At 43.9% G+C, this 22,824-nt stretch overlaps 1 protein-coding gene across 2 annotated transcripts in view; it reads right to left on the reverse strand.

Moving 5' to 3' along the window:
- The window catches only part of PTPRR (protein tyrosine phosphatase receptor type R), a 246,084-nt gene that overhangs the window by 84,711 nt on the left and 138,549 nt on the right, over positions 1–22,824 (reverse strand). For both annotated transcript variants that reach the window (XM_088452526.1, XM_088452528.1), the window contains one exon: positions 11,001–11,260. In XM_088452526.1, coding sequence (XP_088308652.1) covers positions 11,001–11,260 — 260 coding nt within the window. The remainder of the gene's footprint in view (positions 1–11,000; positions 11,261–22,824) is intronic.

The raw sequence follows: 22,824 nt of genomic DNA on the forward strand, positions 1-22,824 counted from the left end.
AATGTGTACGCATGTGCAATCTCCATTTATCTCAGATAAATTGGTCTCATCGCAAGATCACATCTTCTAGGAAGCTCACAATCATATAGTGTGTGCGCAAGAATATTGGAGGTTTTCCTCGCAAGGACAAAACATGAGTTCATGGCATCTTAAGACAAAATTATATAGTATGAACCCAGCTTTATGTTAAGATTGGTAGTTTTAACTCTTTTTTATAACTTTCTTGAATATAGTCTAACGCAGTGGTTCCCAAATTTTTTTGAATCAATGCGCCCTAGAGTAACAGCAGTGTTTGCACGGCACCCCTAAGCCAAAAGTTTGTTATTGAGAAATTCAGAAAAAAAAGTAGTAAAGTGAAGTAAATTGTGCTTATATGTCATCCTTAGGCTCAGTTATGTGGTGGTGGACAGGTTTGCGCTGCTGTTTGTCCACATATTTACATTACATTGACCATAAATAGTTTGATTTGGTGCTGGACCATCAACCTGAGGCAACCCTGCAAGTGTCCCGAGGCACCCCAGGGTGCCACGGTGCACAGATTGGGAACCACAGGTCTAACCTGTTCGACTGTCTTGATGTTTTATTAATGGTCCTAAATTTAGAGCAATATTGCATTGAGTTTATAATAAAATATATTGTGCATAAACAATGGAACCAAAACCATTGATAATATTTGACATTGACATACTGTAGGTTTTCTGGAAATGTTTGAACTGTATTATGTTTATCAAGCACAGGAGGATCATTAGGACATGCAATTTGATGTCTTAATGACATCCTAGAGGAATATCAACTCTTGAAGTCACAAACCCCAAAAGTAACCTAAAACCCACATTACTTCGCCATCTACAGTACTAGCTGAAATGTAGACTTATTTAAAAAATAAAATAAATAACATTTTAAACCCAAAGGGAATACTGTATATCCGTGATTTAATTCTTAGTTTTAAGTTTATTGTATAGGGAGGTAAATATGAATGATCTTAGTTGTGAAAAATGTGATTGGTTACAGGATGGTAGTTAGCGAGGACTCCACTTACTGTACACTAAAATGCATACACAGCATCCTAAATTTATTACAGCCTACAACTGTCTTCTTGCACTATGGACACATTTTAATTTCTTGGTAAAGAAAAAGGAGCTACTCTCCTTAAATCCAACTAATCATGGCCTCTGAAATATTGCATTTGCGTTTGGGAATGCAGCAGCATTATCATAAACTACGTAACACTCCCCTAACATGCCCATTAAATGGCCCCTTTTTGTGAACATATTAGGTTACTTTCTTGAGATCGCAAACCCCTTCTCAAGTGTTAGTGATTCCGTACGTATTTGAGAACGGTATCGCACACTATGGTTCGTGCATGCGCAGTAAGGGTTTCTAGATGCACAGTAGCAAAACATCGCTCAACTGCATAAATATAGAGGCATAAAATAAACTAAGCATATAAGTTAAGATGGTACAAAGAAAATTAGAATACTGTATCTAAGGTCTACCTAGGTGAAACCAGGTACATCAGCTAGTTAAGCATATCTGCAAAAACAACCTTTTTGTATTCTAACAAGCATTAAAAAAATGCCCATTTTCCCCCTCTCTTTCCCTATGCCAAATAGGTTGGACATTGCTGCCTGCTATATTATACACTTTGTTCAAGTAAGGAAATGGATTTCCAGTGTGTTGTGAATCGTGATACACTTGTCACAGTAGTAGAAAAGATATTCATCGTATTAACCGAAGATAAGTGAAAAGTCTTAAAAGAAAAAAAAGAACTGTTGAGAATAATTGATAGAAATATTAAATGAAAATGAAGGGATATTTTTTCTGAATTGCAGCTTTGTTTTTCACAATATTTTAACACAGGTGTGTCACAAGTAATTTGAAGCAGGTGTGTCAACAGGTGTGTTACATATTTCTGGAAGCCACTGAAGTAAGGGAATAAAGTTCATGTGTCAGAAACATTTGTATAAAATTGCAGTATTACTTTAACCCTTTCACAGCTAAAGACAAGTGGGACTTGTCCTGCAGGTATACTCTATGAGGTAAATTTACAAAGAATCGTGTTTGGCCATGTTTAAATACGCTGGGCAATGCTGGGATACACATGAGTTTTTGCGGCCAATATCACAGATTTACTAAGAATCATGTTTGTCTCTCTTTTTTGATTCGATGGTGATACTGATCTTGTTGTATCATGTGCATGTGTTTAGTCATATTGGCCCCTTCTCTATAGACCCCGCTGAGCACTGCACAGATCAGTCAAATCTGTGCAGTGCTTTTGTGTGTATAGTGTAAAGAAAGTGGGGTGGGGTACCCCCACAAACGGCGTGTGGCCCCCTCTCAAAAGTATAACCAGCCCTGGAGCTCTGAGCCCGTTCAGGTACTGGACATTTGGGGGAAAAACGGCATGGGGTTAACCAGCACCGGGATCAACCAGCTGGGGATTAATGGCATAGTAGAGGGACACACATTACTATATACTTACCTACTCCAAGGCGCTGGTAGGTCCCCTTCTCCAGGTAGATATCGGGGGGGCTTGGCAACTGCTGGGAGAACCTTTTGTTTTGGTAAGGAGGCACTCACTACTATAAGTATTCCTCCCACTGGGCTACACAATTGGAAATACCAGCAGCAGGAGGTGAAAAGCAAACTCTGTGCTTACAAATCATTCTGGACTGCACATGCTCAGTATAATGAAGTCCAACATCTGATTGCCATATATGTTATGTGAGGTTGTGTGCATTAACACTTTTCAACAAGCCTAGGGGTTGTATTTATTAACATTATTTTTACTAAAATAAAGTGAAAAAGGGTGTTTTCACACCCTTTTCATATTATTTTAGTTTCACCTGTTGTTATTACAGGGCAATTGGAGTAGAATTAGTAAAATTCTACTCCAACCCCTAAGTATCACTTATTTTTAGTAAAGCAGATCGCATTTCCCATAATTGTAATGGGAAATGTGATCCGACCATAGTTACTAAAAATAAATTGTAAAAAAATATCTGGGAAAGCCCTGTGATAATAACGCCACCTGGAGGTGGCGTTATCCAGGGTCTCCCCCGGTTACCGGGCTCTCAGTCTGCTCTAACGGGGAGAGCAGAGGTGGGAGCCGGTACCAGTAATCAGCTATGTGGTCTAAACAGACCGCAAGCTGATTGCTGTAAAAAAAAGAAAAAAAAAATTGAAACATTTTTTTTTTTACTTACCTGACTCCAGGGACCGGTGATCGGGCCTCCGGTGATGACTCCTCTCCGGTCAGCTGGTCTCCCATAGTGCCCTGCTACCCGGTCATCAGGTGATCGGGCCCCAGTGCAGTATGGGAGATCACCTGATTGGGAAGCCCGGAGAAGATCACCGGAGGCCAGGAGGATGTAGGTAAGTGTAATGAAGGGAGGGGGGGGGGTCGCGGGGGTCCGCAATCGCGGGGGGCGGGGCTTAGCTTCGGTGGGGGGCAGCAGCGGTGGTGGGTCGGCGCATGCGCGGGCTCTTAGTCGCGGTATTTTTTCCCAAAATACCACTACTAGAGTGCGGATGGGATCCGCAGGGACAGAGCTTTATCGCAAGCTCTGTCCCTGCAAGGGATTTATAATAAATCCGTGTGATATTGCCTGAATTCGCAATGCGAATTCACTCGGTAATATCACACTACAATCCGCATTCAATATGCGGATTGTAGTAAATAGAGCCCTAAGAGAGCTTATTACTAATCATCTCCATTTCTATCTGTGAGACGCTTTGCTCATTAACAGTTCTAGAGACCTACAAGGAACTGTTCTGCTGTAGGCTATACTAATGCTCTATAAGTATGCCCACCAACAATGGATTATGCAGCTTGTTATTAATATAATCTAATATTAAATGGCTAAGTACTAAGCCAGTTATCAGTAAGAACAAGTTTATAAGGTTCAATGATGTTGTTTGTGATAAAGTAAGTCAGCCACCAGTGGCAGCAGTAGCCAGTGATAAAAAGAAGGACATTGTCATGCCTGGGCATAAGGACAAGATTGATGTGCATACAGGGGCAAATGCAGGATTATTTTAAGGGGGGGGTCAGTGGCGTAACTAGGGCAGGGCGAGCGGGGTGCGTGCCCTGGGCACCGTTGGACCGGCGGCGCGGGGGGGGCGCCGCCGGCCACGGTACCGGCCCGCCTGCCCTAGTTAGCCAGTGTAGCCGCCGACCGCAGTGAGTGCAGTGAGTGTGGTCAGCGCTACACATTTACACAGGACCGGCGCTGCACAGCTGAGCCCGCTCCCTCCCCCTGAGTGCTTGCCCAATAGCGCTAGGATGCGAGCTCAGACTGTGCATAACACACGCATCGCCGCCAGCGCTGGCAGCGATGCGTGTGTTAAACAGCAGCCAATGAGAGTCAGATAGACTCTCATTGACTGCTGCAGCACCCACTGCAAGAGCCGGACTTCCGTCCGGCTCCTGCAGTGGGTAATGGGACAGACGTCATGATGTCTGTCCCATAATGCTGAGTGCGCCAGCCCGGGAGGACTGGCGGGTGGCGGGAGCGGCGTCGCGGATCGGAGCAGCAGCAGCAGCAGCGTGGATTCAGGTAAGTATATTTTTATATATATATATATTTTTTTAACCTATCTGCACTACTGGGGGCACAACGGGTGAGGGGGGTGGCTACTACTGGGGGGACCTCTACTCGGGGTGGGGGCACAGTGGGGGAGGGGTGGCTACTACTGGGCGTACCAGTATTGGGAGGACATCTCCTGGGGGGGCTACTACTGTGGGCACCATTATTGGGAGGACCTCTACTGGGGGCACCATTATTGGGAGGACCTCTACTGGGGGGGTGGGGCGGGCTACTACTGGGGGCACTTAATCGGGAGGGGGAACCTCTACTGGGGACTACTACTTGGGGGCGAACTACTGGGGGCAATAATAGGAAGGGCCACTACAGGGGGCACTGGATAGGGGGGATCACTACTGTGAAAACTGCATGGGGGGGACTACTGCTGGGGGCACTATATAAAGGGCACTACATGGGGGGGACTACTACTGGGGGCACCATATAAAGGGCACTGCATAAGGGGATACCGCTACTGGGCGCACTGCATTGTGGGGACTGCTACTGGGGGCACTGCATAAGGGGGAACACTACATGGGGCACTGCATTTGGGGGGGCCACTACTGGGGGTACTGAGTAAGGGGAACTAATTGGGGGCTGTATAAGGCGGACCACTACTGGGGATACTGTATAAGGGGCACTACTATGGGCCTGCATAAGAGGGACCACAACTGCATACTGGGGGTACTGTATAAGGGGTACTACTGGGGTCAAGGTGCATATGGATAGGAATGTTCAGTGTGAAAATAATGGGGTATGTCATGTTGACACGCCCCATTTTAAGTGACCACGCCCATTTTTTTGCACCTCGGGGGGGGGGCTCCCTTTTCTAATTTGCCCTGGGCTCCAAATACCCTAGTTACGCCACTGGGGGGGTGGGTTCTGGGGCAGCACATATGGTGTGATGGATAGCATTACTGCCTGACAGTACTGAGGTCGTGGGTTCAATTCCCACTACGGCCCTAACTGTGTGGAGTTTGTATATTCTCCCTGTGCATGGGTTTCCTCCGGGTACTCCGGTTTCCTCCCACACTGTGCGTGTGTGTGTGTGTGCGCATGTGGTAGGGAATATAGATTGTAAGCTCCACCGGTTCAGGGACTGATGTGAATGCCCAAATATTCTCTGTAAAGCGCTGTGGAATATGTGTGCGCTATATAAATGACTGGTAATAATTATATATATATACTGTATATATATATATATATATATATATACACACATACATACAGTCAGGTCCATAAATATTGGGACATTGACAGAATTTTCATATTTTGGCCTCTATTCACCACCACAATGACTTTGAAATGAAACAGACCAGATGTGCTTTAACTGCAGACTTTCAGATTTAATTTGAGGGTAATTACATCCAAATCAGGTGAACGGTGTAGAAATTACAACGGTTTCTATATGTGCCTCCCACTTTTTAAGGGGTCAAAAGTAATGGGACAAACTAAACAATCGTAAATCTAACTTTCACTTTTTAATACTTTGTTGCAAATCCTTTGCAGGCAATTACAGCATGAAGTCTGGAACGCATAGACATCACCAGACGCTGGGTTTCAACTCCTTGGTTGCTTATGCAGTATGCTTCGGGTCATTGTCCATCTGCACTGTGAAGCGCCGTCCAATGAGTTCTGAAGTATTTGACTGAATATGAGCATATAATATTGCCCGAAACACTTCAGGATTCATTCTGCTGCTTTTGTCAGCAGTCACATCATCAATAAATACAAGGGAACCAGTTCCATTGGCAGCCATACATGCCCACGCCATGACACTACCACCACCATGCTTCACTGATGACGTGGTATGTTTTGGATCATGAGCAGTTCCTTTCCTTCTCTTCTCTTCCCATCACTCTGGTACAAGTTGATCTTTGTCTTATCTGTCCATAGGATGTTGTTCCAGAACTGTAATGGCTTTTCTAGATGTTGTTTGGCAAACTCTAATCTGGTCTTCCTGTTTTTGTGGCTCACCAATGGTTTACATCTTGTGGTGAACCCTCTATATTCACTCTTGTGAAGTCTTCTCTTGATTGTTGACTTTGACACATATACATCTACCTCCTGGAGAGTGTTCTTGATTTGGCCAACTGTTGTGAAGGGGTTTTTCTTCACCAGGGAAATAATTATTTTGTCATCCACCACAGTTGTTTTCCGTGGTCTTCCGGGTCTTTTGGTGTTGCTGAGCTCTCCGGTGCGTTCTTTCTTTTTAAGAATGTTCCAAACAGTTGATTTGGCCACACCTAATGTTTTTGCTATCTCTCTGATGGGTTTGTTTTGATTTTTCAGCCTAATGATGACTTGCTTCACTGATAGTGACAGCTCTTTGGATCTCATATTGAGAGTTGATAGCAACTGATTCCAAATGCAAATGTCACTCCTAGAATCAACTCCAGACCTTTTACCTGCTTAATTGATAATGAAATAATGAGGGAGTAGCCCATACCTGTCCATGAAATAGCTTTTGAGTTGATAGTCCCATTACTTTTGGTCCCTTAAAAAGTGGGAGGCACATATTGAAACTGTTGTAATTCCAACACCGTTCACCCGATTTGGATGTAATTACCCTCAAATTAAATCTGAAAGTCTGCAGTTAAAGCACATCTTGTTTGTTTCATTTCAAAACCATTGTGGTGGTGAATAGAGGCCAAAATCTGAATATTCTGTCAATGTCCCAATATTTATGGACCTGACTGTATATATACATAGACATACATACACACATATTTTAAACACACACACATATATACACAAACACATATTTATGTCTCACATGCATTACACACACACACGTATTTGTCACACATACAAAACACAAACACACACACTCTCTCTCGGGAACAGGCACCATGTAATTAGGCCCCTCCCCCGAGTGACATAATGGCGTGATTCGCCAGTCAATCATGAGGGGAGGAGCCAAAATGACGCAACTCTAATGGTATTGTGTCATATTGACTCCACCTACTCCACATTGACCCGAGAATCGCGGCATTTGCCATGATGTGGTGGGGCTTAATAAACATGATGCCCGCTCTCTCGTCTGTCAGGGGGGTTTCTGGTTACTCAGAAACCCCCCAGGTGTGCGCTACTGGTAGATACTAATTTAATAAAAAAATAATAGAAAACAAATGTAAATAATATTCTTAGTGATAGGTTAAAAATACATCAATATCATTAAATCAGTCTTTGTATTGATGACTGAATGGAAATAGCATAAAAAGTAACACGTCAGCCTGTCAGAGAGTGATTTATGTGTCCAGTTCATATAGCAGCATAGGGGTTAGTTGGTTAGTAGCAAGTCCTGTAATAGAACCTTAATTCCCCAAGTAATAAGTGCATTGGGAGGTTAATATATCAGTTGTAGCTAATTGGCATAGAAATGGAAAATATTACCAGCATGCAGATGGCCACCCTGTGATCCGGAATGTGTGAATAATTCTTGCTGGCCACTGTATGTAGACTGACAGCGTGAGCTGCTGGGAGCCGAGACTTGTGGCTCATCCAAAGTGCTGTTGGTAAGAACCTTAGACCTCCAAAACATCTCCCCCTCTATGCACATTGGATACTGGCAGTGTTGATAGAAGGTGAGAGAGCAGCTCTACGGCTGCAGGAACAGTAAACTACTACTTTGTTTGCCAACTGCAGGTGGAGAGGCAAAAAGGGAAAGGCTCTCGGCTACTGCTGCTATCACACTGTCTGAGGCTGAATGTGAAAACACTCACGGGGCTGGAGTCACTAATGTGTTTCGTCCCTTGAGCGGGACTTTCTCTTTCTATCTCTAGGAACTGTCTTATGGAGACCTGTGGATCCCGAAAATGAGGATACTGGCATGAAGAAAAGGAAATTTAGAGCCCCTTGTACAAACTAGCTCTGGTGTACTTTAGCTGCCCACCCTCCATTGTGTACTCAGAAAGAGTGTTTAGCACAACCAGGCACCTTGTGAGAGGAGGCTACTTCCAAAAAATGTGGAAAACTGATGTTCATCTAAATGAAATACAAATTCCATGAGGAATACCTTTGATGCCAATTACAGAGATTGTAATGGTGTATTCCAGTGGGGATGAGCTAATATTGTGTGATGATGATGATTTTAAGAACAGAGATGAGGGTGATGATGATGATATCTTGTACTTTGAGGATGATTAACACTTTAGTCACAAAGTGGCAATCCCTGTCGCTGAAGTGCTTGGCTTGTTAAACTACGCATATCCGTTTTATTATACCCATAAGGGTAGGTGGGGGAGGGGGGGGAGCATGGACAAATCCATTGTTCACCACTTTTCATTGGCCACATTCCTGTATTGGTGTAAAGACTACTATTCTTACTCCATCTCCATTTACCTGTACTGGCCTCGAGCCTGTGATTTGCTCTTTGGAGTACGTTTGATGGTGATATAGTTTTCTACTAGATGTTACACCTGAATTGGCTTGAGGCTTGTGATTTGTTGGTTGGAGAAGTGTCTTGGTAATATATTATATTTCTTGCAACTAGGCTTATGTTTTAGGCTATTAGTTCTTGAATAATGAAAACATTCTAAAGGGTTGTATAGCATATTAAACTGCCATCCTGTCTGCCACTGCTGTGCCACTATGTTTCATAGATGTGCTATATTCTTTTAAACTGCCATGTGTTCATGCTGCTGCTCTGTCACTTAGTTTAGCTAGCCAGCTCATTGCAGCCTTTGGCTAATATTGGTGAAAACAATCTTGTGAGCTGTGAGGTTGTTATTTATGTTAATACTACTATAGGAACAAAACAGGTTCAAATTACATGATTTTAGCAGTTTTCAGTATTTTTTAAACAAATCCAGATACAAATTCAAAACACTTGAGGGTGGTTTTGCAAAACCAAAACACGAAGATGTTTAGAACCAAAACCAAAACATGGGGTCTGCGCACATTTCAAAACACCATGCAACAATATTGTGCATCGAGCCCACAGCGAGAGCTTTATATGCCAGGGCCGATGTGAGTTTGAGTTTGGCCTTGCCTACAAGATCAAGACAGGTGCCCGTAGATGAGATGCAGCTGATCTCTGATGGGGAGGGGCTGGGCGCTTATCATTTGTAGGCCAAAGTTATGTGATTCTCTCTTGTAATCAACACATAGAATACTAGTTAATCACATGTGAATATAATACCCCATTTGGATGATGTCTCTGTGTACCCCTTGGAGTGGGGTGGAATGAATAGAAACATATCTGGGGTAAGTTAATATGCTAATTGGCAGGATCAGAACAGTTAAATGTCACCTGTGCCTGGGAAAAAAACTTCAGTTAGACCTCTAGTTTATATGAAGGGAATAACTAAAGTCAGGCTCTTACATTTGGGGTTCACCTCTTGGCTTGGTATAACAGTCTTTCCACTCAAGCAGCAATACAAAAGACACTAGGGATAGTGATATTGCTGACAGGTGCATGTTAGTGTGAGTACAGAGAGAGAGAGACTCTAGGAATCTACAGTAAGGTCTGACAGATGTTTCCAATTGTGAGGAGAGATATTGGGTAGAGGTTGTAGAGTGGTGCTGAGGAGAGTGTGTTGTAGAGTGGAAGCTAATGGAGCTTTTGGGAAAGTGACATGAATGAGGTCCATGTATCTAAGGAGTTCATCTATCAAAAGGTAAAAGTCCTAATGCTGGTGATACCTATGCTGATGGTAAGGTTTCACCCGCAAAGACTTCCCAATGCCTTTTAACGAGGATGTATATTCAACAAGTATCAATGCAGTCCTGTTATTGCCATCTCACTGGGTTCACTTGATAAAAGATGAAATAAAAGTGATGCTTTTGGTAATTGAAAAGATGCTCTGGTGCCCATTTCTTGTTATCTCTCTACTATACTGCTCTACTATTAGAATGATAGCTGCACACACACAAACTACATGTGATCTAAATTCTGCATGTGCCCTCTGCCAGGGATTAGGAGGATTGAGCTAGTTCCTGCGTGGTATAAACATTTATGTAACATTTATAACTTTATAGTAGATGCAAAGATTTCCATACAGGAGGAGATCAGATACTTCACATTGTATGTATCTATCCTGCTGCAAATTACTGTGCTCTAATATCACTAAATCATTCAGTAATCTTAATAATTGGTGTACTGTACATACGAAAAAATATTTTACTCAAGTTAAAAGAATGATGTATATAAAACTAACAGTACAACGACAAGGATTATTTAATAACCTGGAGCAAGTATTACAAACATACAAAACTTACTGCAACCAAATGCACAACTGTCTTCATTAACTAAATCAAAAGACAAACCAGAACAATGTCTGTCTGTTTGCTTGCTTCTAGACAGCATACTGTACATGTGCATATAGCATTATGCAGTATGTAACATTATAGTTCTGCAATCTATAACATGTTTAAAGAAAGAATATGTTTAGCATAAATAAAACAAAGACTTACCTTTCTTGTAGGCCCACAGGCTTCATTTTAAATGGGGAGGGTCCTGCAGAAATTGGAAGTCTAATCTCAAAGGTGCCTGGGCACTGAGGGTCTACAACAACATTCAAAGCTTTTGGGATGTGCTCAGGATGAACCATACTGCTCAAACGTTTAGCCTCAGACTGTGTGGGCTGAACTGAGATAGGGGACAGGTGTATTTCTTGTTTTTTTTTGTCCTGCCTCAATGAAAACTGGATCTTTTCTTTTAATCTGTAGAGTACCTACATGGATGGAAAGTAAAGAGTATCAACAATTTTCTCCTCCCACTGTAGAAACAAAGCAAAGCAAACACACACAAAAAAATCAAAGCCGTGCATTCAGAAAAAGCTCAATAATTTGTCCTGTGGGAGGTTTGTTTTCTTCATTGTAAGGTTTAATTTATTGTTTCTTTTGATAAAAATTAAATGCAGCCATGCAACATACAGAAAATATAGCCTACATTAGGATGGTGTACAATAAAAATGATTAAACAGTAAAATACATACAGAGCAGAACAGAACTTCTGCTGCATTACAAGTACTTAAATTATGTATTCTATATTGAGTCACTTAGAACTTGCAGCTTCAGTAAATACTGCAAATATATATATATTTATTATTATGACTAATATTTAATTTAGCTTACATTAACTTTAGAAGGAAATAAATCAACAATGATAATACAAATTGCTGTGAAATGTGCATACTGTTTAGACATTTCTTTAGATATAATATTAACGTATTCCTGCTGTGTAGTTTAGCAATATTATGTATTTTTGAGGAATTACTGTTCCAGTGAGTCTTGGCTGCCAAGGCATGGTGAGGATTGTAGTTCCATGAGTTTAAAGAGTTTTGAACAATACCAACCGACTATAGGGTGCCAGAATGAGTCCTTGTGCTGTTCACCACATAGCTGGTTGCCATTATGAGAGTTTCGCACATTTTTTACAGGCTTGAGTATGCTAAGAACTTATGCCCAGGGCTGACACTAGGCTTCTCTGAGCCCAGCGCCGCCCTGTGCTGTACCACTGCACCCTTCCCACCCCTAAGCGTATACCCGATAATGCCAGCGGGAGGGCAGAGGGAGGGATTTTCTAGCTTCAGCCGATGGTGACGGAGTACAGGCTTTAGGCTATGGGGCTCCAGGCTACAGCCCTGCCAGCCCTTGCCTAGAACCGCCACTGCTTATGCCCTATGTTGAAGTTGTTGAGACTTGTTTCACATTATAGCATGGTGTATATAGCTGTAAGTGCAAGTTATGTTATAACTATAAATACCACTTTATTTTAATATGCAGCTGCAGTAAAATGAAGCAGATCTTTGCAGCCCACAATTGGACCATGATACTTATAAATTAACATGAACACCATTAAGGACCATGGGCAGGATGCATGACGCCTCGCATTAGGGATGCGGTGCATCCCGCCACTCTTCACATGCATGTCGGCATTAATTACGCCGGTATGTATGATGGTATGTATGTTCTGAAGATGGCGTTGCCCATCGCATCAAAGAACCATGCATATGAGAAATACGGATCAGGTTTGACCGCATTTCTTGCTTTGCTGCATCCCACCCGATAACTTTGTGATATGAGAAATAATGGCATGGATGCATCCGCAGTGTGACACATTCTGGGCTGGACTAAGGGCCAAATGGGCCTGGGGCTGAAAATTATCAAGGGCCTATACTGAGATGGAGAAGGGGCTGTAACCAGTGCTGTGTGGGTGTGGTCAGAGCCACGTGGGTGTGTACACTCCCTACACTATCAGCCCCACTGAATCTGTAAGTACAGAAAATTAGATAAATTGCATAATTTGGTGAGAAAATTAGAAATACAGTTTTAATACTCATGATTTTTGGGTGTCTATGTGGCCAGCTAAGCTGATCATCATCATCATCATCCCATTATGATTGGCCTATTTTTATTTGGAGTCCTGGAGATGTAACCTTATCTGCCCCGTTGCTAATCTGACTCCGGGCACATGCACAGAAGAAACAAATCGCATCCGACATTGGCAGTGTGTATGACTCAGGCCCATAAACTCAATCAGGAAATGGGACATACACTTCTTTGTTCACGCAATACAATAAACAAAACAAAAAATTGGATGCTCAGGATAATACATTGTGTTTAGGATTGTGTAATATATAAGTGGTAGAGATGAGTGGGCCGGAGTATCTTGATTCCGAACCCGCTCCGAACTTCTTAATCCGAGTCCTGGCTCGGGTTTTCCAACAGGAACTGGATGTCAGATCGAGGCCGAACGTCATCCTCCAGGCATTGGTACCTTGAATCTGGACCTCTCCAAACTTCTTAATCTTACCCGCTCCGAGCCCTGGCTCTGGGGTTTCCGCCAGATCGAGGCCGAACGGCATCCTCCCGGCATTGGATTCTCATGGGTTTGGATTCCATATAAGGAGCCGTGGCCAGGCCTCGGCGCCATTCACTCCAGTCTAGTCACGCTTCTGCATGCTGCGCTCTGCTCTGTGGTGTCCAAGTGAGATTTATTTGGGATTTGGTCAAAAGAGGTGATGCAGAGAGGGCCCTGTGAGTACTAGAGCAGACTCTGTGCCAGGGAAGTAAATATTATCCTAGCTATTATCTTCTAGAAGATGCTAGATGAATTATAGAATCTGAGTGGTTGCTATGGGCAACAACTCCACTTCTCAAAACCTGCACTTTATTAAATATAACCCTAAGAGTCTCTGGGCGGGATGCATGATGCATCGCATTCGGGATGCAATGCATCCCGCCACCCTTCGCATGTATGCAGGCATTAATTACGCCGGTGTGCATAAAAAAAAATCACAAATGATAGCTCTCTTGGTAAAAGCTGTCCTTTGCGAATAAGGGACTTCTGGGTCTATCACCCAGTAGTCCCTCTGGTGTCATTCTGAGCATGCAAAGAATGACACACGCGCCGCAGGGGGTGCTGGGAGGATCCGATTGTATCCCTCTCACAGCACTCTACAAATAGAAGCCCATAGACTTCTATAGGGTAACGCCATCAGAAAGTGCCGTTAATCAAAGCCCTTTAATGCATCGTATTCATTAAATAGGGGCTTAGTGCATATGAGAAATGCGGTCAATCCATGGTTTGACCGCATTTCTCCCATTGCTGCATTCCGCCCACTGTGACTCTGCATTAAGATGCCAAGCCCAAAGCTGTTTGCACGGCTCTACCTCAAAACTACTGCTTGCTTATTTCCAGCAGGTAAGTAGGTAAGCTCATTTAGATACACAGGATGTTTTAGGCTGCGGGGAATTTTCTTGGATTTTTTCCTGCTATTCCATATGTCCATACCATAACGCAAATCGCTCGTATGTGCTCACGCATTGCGTGCATGGAAAAGAATGCATGTATATGCCTGTGTGCAGATCTGTATATATCTTTGCGGGCCGCCCACCCCTATCTATATGCTTGCTTTCTGCTCATCCTCATCATCAGTGCACAGGTGCCCAGCCACTATCAGGAGCTGTAACTGTTGCCCTCACAGTGTAACATTTCGGGTTCTTTCATATGCGTTATATTAAGGATATTTATCATCACTTAATTTATACAAAAGCAGGTGAAAATTAACAATTTCACCTAATTTTGCATAAATTAAGTGTCAGGGCTATTCATCATAAAGGTAAAGCAGGAGCTATCAATGATATCTCCTGCTTACCTTTCAGCCCTAATCTGGCCTGCTGTCCCCATACACTAGTATGAAGACCTAAATTCATCAAACTCCGAAAATGCTACATTTTCAGAGCTTGACTGAGGGAACATTCACCATCTTTAGATGTCGTTTGTTTCCGTACCCTGCGCCTTTCCTATGGGAAGGAACCCTGGGTTGCAAAGAGGGATCCTTTCGGATCTCTCCGCCCCTGTTCAGCTCCTTCCGCCGGACACCGGGGCTTTGTGCACATGCCTGAACCCAAGTTTACGCAGGTGCACTAGCACTACTGAAACAGACTCAGAAGTGCTACGTTTCACCGCTACTAGCAGATTTTACTCTACGATAAAAGACAAAACATTATCCCTTGAAAATTCCTGGGGCTGCGGTGACAGATATCTGTCATGTACATGACAGATTTTTGCAGACGACGAACGATATTGCATGACATCATTCAGGGAGTGGATTTTTTTTAATGTTTCTATTCATTTTCATTAAAAATATTGGCCCTGATTCAGAGCCGGACGCTCTGACCAGAGCGCTCGCTCGGAATCAGGGCCCACCTCCATTAATATGGAGCGTCCTCCTGGTCACCACCCACAGCATATACGAGCGTCCAACAAGATGGTCGCGATGGTCTTGACCATCGCGACCATCGGACTTGCGAGTGAAACCCTGTGGTCGGGTTTCTCAACCACAAGCCCTGGAGTGATTTTGGCTCTATCAGAGCCAAAATCACTCCCACTGACATCACTAGTGATGTCAGTGGCGCCGGCTTCAGACGGTAGGCGTTCCCATGGGAACGCCTCCGTCTGGCCGCCACGCCCCCGGCACGCCCATCAAAGGGAGCGTGCTGTCAATCAACATCGACAGCACGCCCCCTTTGGTGCGAGACCCGGAGCGATGGTAAGTCACCACCCACAACATATACGAGCGTGCAAAATGATGGTCGCGATGGTCTTGACCATCGCGACCATCGGAACTGCGAGTAAAAGCCTGCGGTTGGGTTTTTCAACCGCAAGGCCAGGAGTGATTTTGGCTCTATCAGAGCCAAAATCACTCCCACTGACATCACTAGTGATGTCAGTGGGGCCGGCTTCAGACGGTAGGCGTTCCCTTGGGAACGCCTCCGTCTGGCAGGCACGCCCCCGGCACGCCCACCAAAGAGGGCGTGCTGTCAGTCACCATCGACAGCACGCCCCCTTTGATGAGACACTCCGAGCGAAGGAAAGTCCTTCGCTCGTCGGGTCTCGCTCACGCGCACGACGGAGCTCTCTCCATCATGCACATGCACAGTAGGGGCCATCGAGCCACTTGCGAGCGGACAGCCGCTCGCGAGTGGGTCTGAATGACCCCCATTGATCGTCGTTCGTCGTTTACCGCTTATAAACTGACAGATATTTCTAATATCTGTCAGCGATAAGCAATAATTGACCAACATGTTGGAGAGACGAAAGACACAATTTGTCAGCCGCGGGAGTGCGCATCGGTCATCGTTCAGGGCCTATCCATGACAGATAAATTGAACGACTGAACGATATATCGTTCACCGTTCAAATTTATCTGCTAATGGATAGGCCCCTTAACGATGAAAGGATTCACGAGGACAGCTGATCTCCACGCAGAAGCAATGTTGAATGCTCCGGAACTTGCGGCTGTCAGAATGTTAATTGGGGCCACCCGGCTCCCAATAATTAACATAAAGAATAGGCCCTAAATGTTGTGTACATAATATCAAGGACTAAGGGGGTCATTCAGACCCACTCGCGAGCGGCTGTCCACTCGCAAGTGGGTCGATGGTCCCCACTGCGCATGCGCACGACGGAGGGAGCTCCGTCGTGCGCATGCGCGAGACCCAACGAGCGAAGGACTTTCCTTCGCTCGGAGTGTCTTATCAAAGGGGGCGTGCTGTCGATGGTGACTGACAGCACGCCCCCTTTGGTGGGCGTGCCGGGGGCGTGCCTGCCAGACGGAGGCGTTCCCAAGGGAACGCCTACCGTCTGAAGCCGGCCCCACTGACATCACTAGTGATGTCAGTGGGAGTGATTTTGGCTCTGATAGAGCCAAAATCACTCCTGGCCTTGCGGTTGAAAAACCCAACCGCAGGCTTTTACTCGCAGTTCCGATGGACGCGATGGTCAAGACCATCGCGACCATCATTTTGCACGCTCGTATATGCTGTGGGTGGTGACCCACAGCTATACGAGTGTCCAGGAGGACGCTCCATATTAATGGAGGTGGGCCCTGATTCAGAGCGAGCGCTCTGGTCAGAGCGTCCGGCTCTGAATCAGGGCCTAAACACTCCACCAAGGGGCTGCATTTGGAAGCAATAGGACAGGAATGAAAAATAAGAATGGCTTCTAATCACCACAAACAAAATCTGAGGCACCTGTAGCAAGCCACTGTTACTGTCCAGGGCACAGTCTAACGGATATAACAATTCTGGTAATAAAAGGAAACTTCAAATCTCAGATCACATTAAGCCAGTTTAGACTACAAGGTTATGTCATGTTTTGATGATTACGAAACCTGCCTGCACAAGTCATTACCTGCCTCGACCAAACTTTAATAAAAAAAAGCCATAGGCTTTCTCGCTCATTACTTATGACACAATCCAGAATACCACTGCCTAGAGCCATCACCTGTCAAATTCTGCTGTAAAATCTTTCCATATGCCTTTGTTTTGCATTGTGTAAATGAAGAAGTTTATATCAAATGATCTGAATATTTATATAGTATATAAACCTTTTATATTCAGTATCATTTCTAAGATGCGTGTTGATGGAAAGACCACAACATCCTAAATGCTTGATGGGTATGTTTTCTTTTTCAGTTAACCACTAAATGAATGACATACATGCCACGTTTGTTTCTTTCTTGTTACATCTGAGCACAAAACTACATGATTTTGCTTTTTATGTACCGATTGAAAGCAACCGCCCACTACATGGGAATGACTGTGCTTTTCATTCAATCCACCCAAGTCATCCTATTGCTACAGACAATATGCAGCTCAGGATGTTCTATATATAGACCTCTGTCTTTAACCTTTTCAGGTACTTTGTTTTCCTTAAACTTCATTAATATTCCCTGTAGTAAAACATGACAAGGCTGATTGGGAGTTAAGTTGATTTGTTTTCATAATTTTTAGACTTGGACAGAAACTGCCATGGGGATACAGAATTTGTATGATTAAAGTACATTTAATTTTCCAATTATATTTTCAGATGTTACTTAGGGGTCTACTTACTGAGCAGTGTTAGAAGAAGTGAAAGTGAAGAGTGAAAAGTGATAAGGTGCCAGCCAATCAGTTCCCAACTGTCAGTTTTCAAACACAGCCTGTGAGATGGCAGTTAGGAGCTGTTTGGTTGGCACCTTATCACTTTTCACTTCTCCTAACACTGCTTAGTTAATAGACCCCTTAGTTTGAATAAAAATTGACAGCTTCTTAAGGTTTTTAGCAGCTTAATAGATAAAATGTATAAATGAATATAACATACAGTACATGCAATATCTATTTTTAATAAACTAAACGTGAGACATACTTTTGTAGTACAGTCATTTTGGGGAACAGTCGGAAGATCTGAAAAGTGACAATGTACCCAACACCAATATTGCATACTCAGCCACCCAGAGGAACTATCTGGACACATATGGAAGAATTAATTCATTTAATTCAATTATTTTGAATGGAAATGTTAAAGAACTAACACATGTATGGTTGTCAAATGGTCAAATATGATCAAATGTAGATGGCCAGACTGTCACATTTTCACTGGAATTTTTTTATTAGTCTATTCAAATGTATCGACTTAAGCTGATTAAAGTGTATGTATTGTAATCTTGCAATAAAAAACTAACAATTCCACAGTGGTCCTATATTGCAAACGGGATGTAGCCAGCGGGATGCCGATGGTTGAAATACTGGCACCGGAATCCAGACAGCGTTGGGATCCCAGCTCCAGAATCCCGACCGCCAGCATCCTAAATGTAATGCCGCCTATCCACTAGGTGATAGAGGAACGACAGTACGATTACAACATTGTAATCGTACAGTCGTTCCTAATCCCCTGTAGTACCTACACTGAAAGATACACTGCAACTTTTTACTCGAAGTGTATCTGACAGGTCAGCAGCGGTTGGGGGAGGTAACAGGGAGTTGTCACAGCTGTGGCATGTCACGACCGTTTTCGGGGCGTTTGTATGTCTGCGATCCCGTACGTAGGGAACATGACTCTTACGTCTCCCACAGCCATTCTTCGGGACTATAGACTTACTCAGGAATGCGACAATTGAATGATCTGCGACCAATGCTGCATCTCTGTATGTTGATGATGCGACTTTTTATGCAGATGCTTGGATTAGCAAAGCCGCAGGTGAGAGTATTCATAATTTGCATATGTTTGCATAGTAGCTGAGCACACAGACGCAACTGCAATGCCATTAGCGTACTTCAGAGGATTACTGCATCTCTTAAAGATCCCCCAAATGTATAATCAGGTACCCACAGCAGATGTTGCAGTTCCTCTACTTTCAATCCGCAGAGATATACCCATAGGTTTCTATGGTGATTGCAATCTGCTCGAATGTCTCAAGCTCCGAAAAGCTCCCAATTGCTAAAACCATAATTTGATGGAACTTATCATTGTAAACTAATGGCCACAATATTGTAAAACAATTCAGAGAGGGATCCTTGTTTTCCACGCCAAGTTCCATTGTGCTTCATATACAGACGCAGATGCACATAGATATACAAGTGTCGGATATCACATCAGTACGCAACTAAGATGCACTTTCAGATGAAAATGACACAAAAAAGATGCTTGGCGCAAATCAAGTCGCAAGGGACCTGACGGCTTACTCGCACCAGGAGTATTGCACCATATGGCATATTGAGGCTAGGTGTATGAGGACACATCTGTACTGCAGCTTTGCCCAACTAAATATCATCTCTTATCTCCACTATTCACATGGTACAGTAAGTGATGATACTTTGGGGCAATTTACTAAGCAGCCCCACCGGTTATATCGCTTGGCGCAAATCAAGTCGCAAGGGACCTGACGGCTTACTCGCACCAGGAGTATTGCACCATATGGCATATTGAGGCTAGGTGTATGAGGACACATCTGTACTGCAGCTTTGCCCAACTAAATATCATCTCTTATCTCCACTATTCACATGGTGCAGTAAGTGATGATAATTTGGAGCAATTTACTAAGCAGCCCCACCGGTTATATCGCTTGGCGCAAATCAAGTCGCAAGGGACCTGATGGCTTACTCGCACCAGGAGTATTGCACCATATGGCATATTGAGGCTAGGTGTATGAGGACACATCTGTACTGCAGCTTTGCCCAACTAAATATCATCTCTTATCTCCACTATTCACATGGTACAGTAAGTGATGATACTTTGGGGCAATTTACTAAGCAGCCCTACCGGTTATATCGCTTGGCGCAAATCAAGTCGCAAGGGACCTGACGGCTTACTCGCACCAGGAGTATTGCACCATATGGCATATTGAGGCTAGGTGTATGAGGACACATCTGTACTGCAGCTTTGCCCAACTAAATATCATCTCTTATCTCCACTATTCACATAGTGCAGTAAGTGATGATACTTTGGGGCAATTTACTAAGCAGCCCCACCGGTTATATCGCTTGGCGCAAATCAAGTCGCAAGGGACCTGACGGCTTACTCGCACCAGGAGTATTGCACCATATGGCATATTGAGGCTAGGTGTATGAGGACACATCTGTACTGCAGCTTTGCCCAACTAAATATCATCTCTTATCTCCACTATTCACATGGTACAGTAAGTGATGATACTTTGGGGCAATTTACTAAGCAGCCCCACCGGTTATATCGCATACGGAAAATGGTATCCAAGCGAAAAGAAAGTATAGTGGCCATTGGGAAAAGTATATTAATGTTTATCCTCATATGCCGTATCTAATGTAAGATAAATAACTTCCCTCCCTTGTAAATGAAGTCTGATGACCGTCTGTAGTATTCCAGCAACTTGGCCTTGTCAGCATAACTAAAAATGACCATGATACTAGGTGGTTGGCAGGTGGAATCAGCCAATACTCATGTCAAGGGGGTATATGTACTAAAGTGAGAGTTTTTAGAAGTGGAGATGTTGCCCTTAGAAACCAATCAGATTCTAGCTATTATCTTCTGGAACTGTTAAGTGGAATCAGATTGGTTACTATGGGCAACATCACTTCTAAAAACTCTCACTTTAGTAAATATACCCCAAGGTGTTTCCTTGCTTCTTCTGGGTTGTCAAACTAATGTGTTCTACCCCCTTCCACAATTCTCAGTTTGTATGGGTATAACAGAAAACTTTATTTGTTTTCAAATAATTGTCTGCAGATACAGTAGTCATAAAGTGGTGCTATATGTAAGTGCTACATGGCCTGTGTTGTAATATAAGAAATATCCAGGTATGGTAACAATCCTGGTTACATTAAGGCTGTTTTTTAGATTTTTAGTAATGTTATACTAAAACTGTTGCTTAGGGATAGTAGTTTAATGGCTGCACATTGATAGCTACTTTCTTATACCCCTTTTCCACCTAAATTCCGGGTCTGACCCGGAGTTGGAACAAAGGGGGTCATTCAGACCCACTTGCGAGCGGCAGTACGCTTGCAAGTGGGTCGATGTTCCCCACTCCGCATGCGCACGACGGAGGGAGCTCCGTCGTGCGCATGCGCGAGACCCGGCGAGCAAAGGACTTTCCATCGCTCCGGGTCTCGCACCAAAGGGGGCGTGCTGTCGATGTTGATTGACAGCACGCCCCCTTTGATGGGCGTGCCGGGGGCATGGCGGCCAGACGGAGGCGTTCCCATGGGAACGCCTACCGTCTGAAGCCGGCCCCACTGACATCACTAGTGATGTCAGTGGGAGTGATTTTGGCTCTGATAGAGCCAAAATCACTCCAGGGCTTGTGGTTGAGAAACCCGACCACAGGGTTTCACTCGCAAGTCCGATGGTCGCGATGGTCAAGATCATCGCGACCATCTTGTTGGACGCTCGTATATGCTGTGGGTGGTGACCCACAGCTATACGAGCGTCCAGGAGGACGCTCCATTTTAATGGAGGAGGGCCCTGATTCAGAGCAAGCGCTCTGGTCAGAGCATCCGGCTCTGAATCAGGGCCAACGTTCCTATCCGGATCAGACCCGGAATTTTGCCGGCGCCGACTCGGGATATTCCAGAGTCAGCGCCGCTCACACCGCAGTCGGGTCTGCATAGACCCGGCTTTTGCGGAGTGAAAGTGGTCGCTTGGAGATGACGTCATTTCCAAGCGCCACTGAAGCCGGACCAATCGGCCGGCTAGCAGCGCACTCCAGGTCATCGCGACCCGGAGTGCGCTGTTCTCATAGCAGGGTTTCACGGTCTACGCCCGTGTTAAACCCTGCTAGTTGCCTGGGTTGGATTGCCGGGTCACTCGACCCGGCGATCTAACTTTCTCCCCTTTTACACCAGGGAGCTGCCCAGGTTAACCCTTCAAAAACCCGGGTTTTAGCTCCGGTGTAAAAGGGGTATTATTTGTAGTCAATTGTTGACTACACATAGGTCCTATTAAAAGATTACAAAATGTAGTACAGGTGCGTGTACCAGTGCTTCAATAATACTATACACAGTAGTGTGCAGATTATTAACATGGTTGAATACACTTTTGTAAATACTCGTCTATCAATCGGTAACGATGATGTAATCAAAATCTAACTTTCAAATGACTGTTACTTGTGCACTTAGTGAACAAGTCTGTTGAGTTCAGAGCTTGTTTTGACATATAATCAACATCCTGTGACATACAACTGATTGTCCTATTGTTGTCAACTATCCAGCTTGTCATTCAGGTGCAGCAAACAAATAGGTTAACAAAAGTACTCATTACCAAGGAGGGGGAGGAAAATATTTCAAGCTGTTCTGTTTTATTAACACCTGAGTAAATATTGTTGTGAAAGCTTCCGTCTGTGCATCTGTCACAATATACTGTATATTCTAGAATGGTGACTGCAGAATATTTGACATCTTATTTTGAGAACACTACTTCAGCCTACCAAATCACATTTTACTAACAAATCAACTTAAATCATTCCTACTTGAATCTTTTACTGAGTTATATAGACGA

This window comes from Taudactylus pleione, unplaced genomic scaffold (genome assembly GCF_031769625.1).
Source record: "Taudactylus pleione unplaced genomic scaffold, aTauple2 ptg000038l, whole genome shotgun sequence".
In the NCBI taxonomy this organism is placed as follows: Eukaryota; Metazoa; Chordata; class Amphibia; order Anura; family Myobatrachidae; genus Taudactylus; species Taudactylus pleione.